Source organism: Oculina patagonica, chromosome 2 (genome assembly GCF_052425735.1).
Source record: "Oculina patagonica isolate OP01 chromosome 2, crgOcupat, whole genome shotgun sequence".
NCBI lineage: Eukaryota > Metazoa > Cnidaria > Anthozoa > Scleractinia > Oculinidae > Oculina > Oculina patagonica.
In genome coordinates, this window is record NC_135759.1 from 24,714,964 (window position 1) to 24,723,630 (window position 8,667).

Genomic DNA, 8,667 nt, shown 5'->3' on the forward strand with positions numbered 1-8,667 from the left:
GCAAAATACCGCTGATTTGTTAAGTAAATCGAACTACCTGAACGGTAAATCAAAAATTTATTGGTATTTTGTTTAGTTGTAAGACCGCTTAAATTTGCTAAATTCGATGGCAGCAGTTATTGGAAATACCGCACGAGGCCTGCTGGGTTTACAACGTACGCTCGCTTGTCGTGCGTTGTTTGGGACAAGTCTTCAAAATCAAGTGTCTACGTCGGCCATGTTAGGTCAGACTTCCAAATCACCGAGTGAAAATAACAAGAAAATATACGAAATGCGCACATACTATATCAAGCCGAAAAATTTTGGTAAGGAAAAAACATATCATTCTGACCTGATCGTTGGGTTTCACCCAGAATGGCCATTGAAGGGGCGCAGGGATTCGATGCAGAAAGGGTGGGAAATGCAGCCCCTCTCCCCACCCAAACCCCCATCCCTGAGGGGTACCTCCAGAATTTTTTACTTCAGACCAGGACAAATGCTTTCCATATCCTTTTGAGACGTGACACACAACTGTCCCTTACACCATGAATCTCACAACGACCAAGTAATCCTAATGCTGTTTAATAGTTTAAAGCAGTAACACATATTGTACTGATTTATTTGGGTAGGGGAGGCTGGTGGCTGGTGGGATTTGATAGATAGTCACTGTTATATATAATGCCCCCCCCCCCTTCTTCATCGGAAATTTTTACCTGGCCATCCCTCGAAATCCAATTTTTTTCGATGACCCCCCCCTCCCACAAAAAAACCAATAATCAAGTGAAATTCAAATTTATCAAGCCTTAAAACTAAAGAATGTATCAGTTGTTTAGTCATAATAATAGACAAACTACATCCCCCCAAAAAGCTGACATTACCTCGACTGTTTATTGTGGATGCTGTTTGTTAGGGTTGAATGCATTTGTAACCAATAAGCTGTGGGGTTGAGTTAATGGCGTTTGGTACATAACAAAGTTGGGGGATCTGGGGGCATGCTCCCGCGGGAAAATTTGAATTTTCAGAACCTCAGAAATGTTATTTTGGGCATTCTGGCAAGATTGTTAACTATGACAGAAGCCCTTCATTGCAACACTTAAAAAATATAGTTATTATCAGTGACCCCCCCCCCCTCCTTCAGACCATATTTTTTTGGGCTGGCCTCCCCCTTTGAGCCATTTTTTTTCATGCCCCCCCCCCCCTCAAATCCCATCAGCCCCCCCACCTCATAAAAAATGAACAGTCCCTAATTAAGTCAAAATAAGAACAGCAATAAATGGTTGCTTGGGTCTTTGTAGTTGGGGCACATTTTCACTGAATGTACTGGGAGCCACAAAAGAGAGGAATTGCACATAGGGCTATAAATATTACCAAGAGAGTAAGGATCTGCATGCCACTGTAAGTATATAGTGGACCAATTGCCTTGCATTTTAGCGCAACACAATACAGCTGCACAATATTGATATGGTATGTGTTATAGATCAACTGGGCTTATGCTTAAAGAGTTAGAAAACTTCCTCATGGTTTCTATTGACTTTGATGGTTAACTTGTACATGTGGCTTTGCCTGCTATCAGGGAAAAACAAATGACCCATCCAGGATTTTTAATTAGGGGCAAGGAGTGGGAAGGGGGGAAAGACGGGTGGCTGATACTAAGGGGCTTCCGAACCATTCAGGACTTTGCAGTCTGTAGCAAAATCAAATTAACTGTTATTATTATTACTATTAATTTTTATAAGGCATCAAGGAACAAAACACTGGGGTCCAGGCTCCATGGCAAAATATTAGGTCATCTGGGCTCCTACCCCTCCCCCTACTTCAGGATTCTCACTTATTCAATTCCCTCAGGTGATTGTATTGATAATCCAGTCTGTTCTAATATATTGTTAAAATAATTGTTATTTATTTTTGTTTCTCTTAACAGCTGAATTCATGCAGTTAACAAATGAATATATTCACCTCAAGTCAGACACTAATTCAGTATTGAATGGTTACTGGACAAGTGACATTGGAGGGCTGAATGAGGTCACACACATTTGGGAATATGGTAAGTTTTCATTGATAAAATTAATGTTTTATTTATTTTTTATTTGCTTGATCAAATCTGCATGGGATCCTGAATACCCGATTCCCTCTTTAGCGCGCGCCTGCAGGGAATCACGGTAGTTGTATTCATCAAACCATGTGTGAGACTAAGCAACGATGTGCGTTGCTGAGTCTCATGCATGGTTTGATGAATGCAACTACCGTGATTCCCTGCAGGCGTGCGCTAAAGAGGGAATCGGGTATTTGAATGTCAAAAAATTTAGCCCAACTATTTAGCCCAAATAAATTATGTGGGTAGTTCCCATTCCATGACATTCACTGTACTCTTCTTTCCTGCTTCCTGTAAGTTGCCTCTTTGCCTTTTTCTCTCACTTCTAATTTGTTCAGAATGTGGCTTCCCATACGTTATCTCCTTGACCCTCTCCTAGTTCCAGTAACCTTCACACCTTTTTTTCTGGTTTTGCTTCCCTATTTTTCCCTTGCTACCATTCAGGGAGCACAAATTAGTATCCTTAAGTCTTACAACATTAGGTCTTACTGATAACCGGGTACTGGTTGTCTTGGTGTTTATGCTATACAATAACATAACACGAATTTGTTATGTTTTGTAGACAGCTATGCACAGCGAGCAGGGGCAAGAAAAGCTCTTTATCAAGATCAAACATGGGTCAACAATTATGTGAAGAAAATACTGAAAATGTTTGTGAAGCAGGTACTTGTTTGTACATCTGATCTTTAAAGTATTTTTTAGCAAAAACATTAGTCATCAAGGTATAGGAGACTATTGTAAGCGGAGCTCCAGCACTCAAAGCGCACCACCAGAGCTTCATGGGTAAGGAATTTTGGTAAAACCATCAGGCTGAAAAATTTGGTTGTCGCGTGAGTGTAGGACCGACAGTTGTGTGGAGCTCTGCTTGGCTAAATCTAAATTATATATTAAGCTAGTACCAGTAAGTGGAGGCTATTTGCCAAGCCACAGAAGCAAGTTAAGTATTCTCTGTCATTCATGACTCTGAGCTGATTTATAAAATAAAAAATACACAGTGGCTCTTTGTCCACTGTTTCAAGATCAAATTTGGAAGTTAGAAATGTTGGTGATTGTATTCTATAATCTTTTTTTGTAAACTGCATGGTTTGTCGACTGATCTGATATAAAACTAGAAATGGAGTCGGGGTGCCTTTTAGTGGTTTGGCACAATAATTGTGTACAGTACATTTGTTTTTAGGATAACTTGGTGATGAATGCTGTCCATTGGTTCAATGTAAAGCCTCCACTTACCACAGGAGGTGAGTGTTGACAGATAAACAGGCTTCCTAGTATGAGATCTTCAGGGCTGCAAATAATTTCTTTCACTTGAAAGGACATTATCCTACTAAGACACCATTATAGTCTGACAAAACAAAATTGCGGTTGGACAGATTTGTATTCATTGTTACCAAAAAATGATTTACAATCAAAAAAGTGTCCGGACATCATGTCCGACCACACTTGGGATTTCGTCGGACATGAGCAAATTTTGGTTGGCCAATGACCTATGACCTACTGTTATTTGCAGCCCTGGATCTTCCTCAGCCCACACCATTATTTTCTCCTTATGCTATGTTGACAGCATTGGTAACTGTTTTCAATACACCTTTCATTGTATTGGATTTAACTGGAACTGGCTTGCAATGAAGGCTTTTGCAGGAAATCTTTCCAAACAAACTATCCTGAAGCTGTTTGTAATGATATACCCTCCAGTAGCCCTCATTGCAAGCTGATCCAGTCCAATCTCAAGTACTAATGAAAATCAGTGGCCTAGCTATTGTGGACTGCTAGTTAGGCTGTCCTAGGTTTTAGATTGCAGTATTTAATGGGCCAACAACCAAACAAACACATAAAAGAAAATGAGAGAAGAATCATTTATTGTTTAATTTTTCTTACTTTTAACTCCCAAATTATTATAAACGTTGCCCTTTCCACCATACAAATTCAGTTCTTGTTGATTTTGGCAATCATAATCTGGAGAGCCTTGTAGCTGTTTGTCATATTATCTTTCAGGTGTGTATGAACTACGCATGTATGATTTAGTGCTTGGCAAAACAGAACAGTGGGTACACAGGTTTGTTCAAGGACTTCCTGACCGTTGCAAGCTGTCTGAACCAGTTGGTATCTGGTTTACAGAATTTGGTCCTGTTAACAAAGGTAGGTTTGACAAGAATATATGAACTATGGATAATGAGTGTAAGGTAAAGGAAAGATCCTCGCAGTCACGCCGTGGTGTACACACAGATACAGGTACGTTTCAAGAACAAGCCTTATTTCTGTTATAGGAGATTTTTCAAATAATTGCACATTTTCAATTTTCAAATTAGTTGTTGATTTTGAGCTAGTTTAATTGTGTACCCATAGAGGGTCATTAGAAATTCTTAGTGGGTTGGGAGAAGGGGGGGAGGGGGGAGTAAAAGCCATTAACTGGCAATTCTGAAATCTTCTGGGTCGGTGGGTATGGGTACTTTTTGAACAACACAATTTTTATTTTAGAGTTTCTTATTTCTTAGTCATTCTGCTGTGGCCTTATCAAAGCCTGGATGATCGTGTAAAGATTCGTAAGGAGGCACAAGCACAAGAAGAGTGGGTTGAAGCAAGTAAGGATCCAGAAATCCACTTGTTTATAATAAATATATCATTGTTCTAGATGGAAAGCTTTATTTAAAACACCTCAGTTTCAATTTCCCTACCTATATACTTTTTAACCTCCTGTTACAATGGACCTTTAGTGGACACTCCCTAACGATGGCCACCCATAAGTAGTGCTAGATCTATCTGAATGCACACCGACACCAATTGCAGGTTTTTTTTTCTTTTTTCAGTACGTGATTGTGCTCCCTTTGTGAAAAAAGGATACAACAAGGTTCTTATCCCAACAGAGTTCTCACCTTGGAAATAAACTTAAGGTACATGTACATCGAGTTCTCTTGGTTCAGTATACTAAAGTATTATTTGGCAAGTTTACTAGAAACTTCTGAAGGCAATTATAATTTTGTTTATATCTTTTTTTTCTCATTTTCTCCGGGGGGGGGGGGGGGGGATAAATTTTTTGGCTTTTTTTTTTTTTTTTTTTTTTTTTTTTTTTTTTTTTTTTTTTTTTTTTTTTTTTTTTCTTTTCTTTTTTTTTTACCCCCGCCCCCCCCCCCCCCCCCCCCCCCATTTTCTTTCTTTTTCCTATCGTATTATTGTGTGTAAACCTTGTTTTCTATTTTAACCCTTGGCTCGGCCTTGGTTAGTTGTAACATGTAGCGGGGCAAGCAATCTTGTATATTGTATTTTTAAATACAATAAACGAAATTAAAGTTCTGTTCAGTTCAGTATTCTTCCTGGGTTTTTTGTAAGGTACGTTGTGTGCAGCAAAGTTATTTAGCTATAATAATTATCTACTGCTCAAATGATTACATGTATTATTGAATATACCTAATCCTTATTATAGGAAATTAACGTTCCTGTTAATTAAGGTATTTGAAATTAACGTGACTTAAATTAACGTGAATTGGAGGAAAACCTACTCCTGAATAAAGGTAATCAAGGCGAAAGAGGAGGTAAATTTTTAAAATGAAGGAAATTAACGCGAAACACAAGGTGGCGCAGTTTCTGGCGGCAACAAGAGTAGATTATATTTCAACATTGAATTTTTTTGGCCGAAAACATAAGACGATGATGTGTCAGATGTCGAACTGTCGTTCTGAAAATTCGGGTTAATTTCATGGAGTGTTAATTTCCTATTATAAAGTATCTATTTGATTTTTATCTGGGAAAAGTCAGGAAAATTTGAAAACTGATGTCTGTGGCAACCATGCATCAGTGTTCAATTTTTCAGCTCAAACCTGTGATGCCTCTCTTACAAGAAAAAAAAACTGAATGCAAAATAAGGCATCTCTTCTGATGCTCAGTACTGTTTGACGGCCAAAAAAGCTTTTTACCTGTAAAATGTGGCAAAGCCAATGTCCACCTGTCATTGTTCTTTTAGGCACGACACTGAAGAAAAATCGCGTTCCAGTTACTTCAAGTGATGGACCAGTACAAATTCGTTACAAATGTATAAAGGAATGTGTAGAGGAATACTTTTGTATGATTGATGTATAGCAAACTCTTACAATTAGTTGCTGTTTAGCAACAAAAAAAGAATATAATTCAGCACTGTTTTCAATCTTTGCTGCCATCCGCTCTAGTATTTTATAACTATGGAAATTTTATTTTTGGTTTCAACATAGGCTTGATATTGAAAATTGTGATTGATTGTAGAATATATGTATGGACTGACAGATTAAAATTGAATGTTATTTTGACCTTGTGTTGAAGTTGATTTACTTAAAAGTGTAACGTTCCTTACCCGTTCAGTAACTCACTTGGTACGCTGATCAAAGTTGCTACCATAGTTACACGTACAAAAAATATTTCACCTGTCGCGCGCATCTTCACCCATCTCTGCTCCCCACTAACCCAAACTGCTTCTTTCCTGCCGTGTGCTTTAGTCCAATTAAAGCTTCGCTTCGTTTGGACGTGCTAAAATTCACCGACTACATCAGAACCTGCGATCAAGGAATGATAGAGAGAGAAAAAAAGAGGGCCTGATCGCAGGTTACACCAAACAGACATCAAAGACTTATCGTGACCCTAGTGTCGGAAACTTTAAACGTACGTCAATGTATGTTTCCTTTTAACTCTGCATGACGCACACCTCAACAAAGTTTACGAGAAACGCGCGCTATATGGTTTTCCTTTTTCTTTTTCCACTTAATACAAAATGAGCAAGGCTCCTGCTCGTCCTTAAAGGACAAGCAGGAGCCTTGCTCATTTTGCTTACAAGTATATGTTAAAAGAGTACGCACGAACCATAACCTAGGAATAGTTGTCACCAACATTGCCCCCGCTACATGTCTCTTTTTGCGGCTGAATTTTGCAGGAAAACATTTTGTTAACCGCCCGTCTTTGGGCTTGAATTTGTGAAATTATCTTGAATGTAAAGGGCTTTTCATGTTGAGACAAGTAATCCTACTTAAGGGTGATTTTATACCCGTGAAAAAACATCTAACAATTAATACTTAATAGTCAAAGTAAACAAAAAGAATCAACAAGATTAGTGTCTAGTAGTATATATTTTAGTAGTAATTATTTCACTTTTGAAATAGACAAGTCCTCGTAATCGTTTCTATAAGAAAAATGTTATTTTTTGTAACAACAAACGTTGTTTAAAAACTACCGAACTACCGGAGCCTATTTTCCAAATCCCAGTTCCAGTTCTGTTGATTATTTGTTTGTGATTCCTCTTGTCCCAGCTAACTATGGTCCCAGTTACACAAATTTCATTTTCCCAGTGAAAAATTTGCCCAAATCCCAGTTCGCATTTTACTCTCCATCAGGCCCCTCTATCTTTGTTAACAATCTTTGAAGTAACCGATTATTACAACCTGAGGGACTGCCTGGGGGGTGGTCGATTCTCATTCGGCGATTTTTCATCTATCAGTTAAAATTTCAGCCCATTTTTTCATCTATCAGTTAAAATTTCAGCCCATTTTTTCAGCTATCAGTTAAAATTTCAGCCCATTTCTCATCTATCAGTTAAAATTTCAGCCCATTTTTTCATCTATCAGTTAAAATTTCAGCCCATTTCTCAGCTATCAGTTAAAATTTCAGCCCATTTCTCAGCTATCAGTTAAAATTTCAGCCCATTTCTCAGCTATCAGTAATTTTTTCAGTTGTTAAAAAACGCGTCATTTCTCAGCTGGCAGTTCAAATTTTGACCAATTCTCAGCTATCAGTTAAACCCCATGCTGACCCTCCAACCTGTTTTTCTGTATCAGTAATTACCACGTTACTGTCACTCAGTGTTGCGGCTCGTGCGCTTGTCTTTATGCAGACCTCTTCCATTTTCTGTGTTTCACGCTGAGCAAAGGTTGGAGGAGACGTCTGAACGCACACAAAGACTCCAACCTCATCCACCTGTTTATCGCTTATACTTCTTTCCATTGGTCTTTTCTGGCATTTATCATACTCGCAAGACTTTTGATTTTTTTTGCATTGATCTTTAAACTGACTTTTACAGCTTTGTTGACTAGCCTGCTGGCTGCTGGTCTTCTCGACGATCTGGGTGAAACAAGGCGCAGAGCATAGGCGTACGGGTAATATTTTGCCAGGGGGGGCGGTGAGACATTTGCCCAAAAAATTCTCGCAAGTTGCCCAAATTTTTACGAAACAGTCAAGAAGAAATAAGGGTCATACAATGCACTAACATAGGCTTACAAATGAAGTAAAAAATTGTTACATAAGAATCTATCATATCAGCTCATAAAACATGTTAAAAGAAACAGCTGTCTCTACCATTTTGACGGCCGAAGATATCAGCAATACGATCCATGTCATTGTTGACTAGCTACAGAGTTGGAATATGCCCATAAGTGCGATGACAAGTAAAAATTTAGGCTAAGTAAGAAACAAATGTTTCTCTTCCGGATTTCTATAAACCCCCGCGAGAGAGCGGGCGGGCTCTTTTTTTGTTATTTTTTATTATTATTTTGTTGAATTCCATACCTTTGTTGTTCGAATATTGATGTTTTATCCTCCATCGTCAAATTCTCTAGGCCAGAAGCGAACTTTCAAAATAAATCCTG

At 38.4% G+C, this 8,667-nt stretch overlaps 1 protein-coding gene and 1 long non-coding RNA gene across 2 annotated transcripts; one reads left to right on the plus strand and one right to left on the minus strand.

The window, feature by feature from the left end:
* Positions 1-18: 18 nt before the first annotated feature.
* LOC144643733 (protein NipSnap homolog 3B-like) lies at positions 19-6,345 on the plus strand. Its single transcript, XM_078503073.1, has 8 exons — positions 19-305; positions 1,901-2,023; positions 2,634-2,734; positions 3,249-3,309; positions 4,064-4,207; positions 4,564-4,650; positions 4,876-4,959; positions 6,027-6,345. The coding sequence occupies exons 1-7, from the start codon at positions 107-109 to the stop codon at positions 4,950-4,952; spliced, it is 792 nt and encodes a 263-aa protein (XP_078359199.1). The 5' UTR covers positions 19-106; the 3' UTR covers positions 4,953-4,959; positions 6,027-6,345.
* On the minus strand, positions 3,150-3,922 carry LOC144643746 (uncharacterized). Its single transcript, XR_013568960.1, has 2 exons — positions 3,804-3,922; positions 3,150-3,348 (listed from the first exon to the last, which is right to left on the minus strand). It is a non-coding gene; the product is annotated as an uncharacterized LOC144643746 (long non-coding RNA).
* Positions 6,346-8,667: the final 2,322 nt, after the last annotated feature.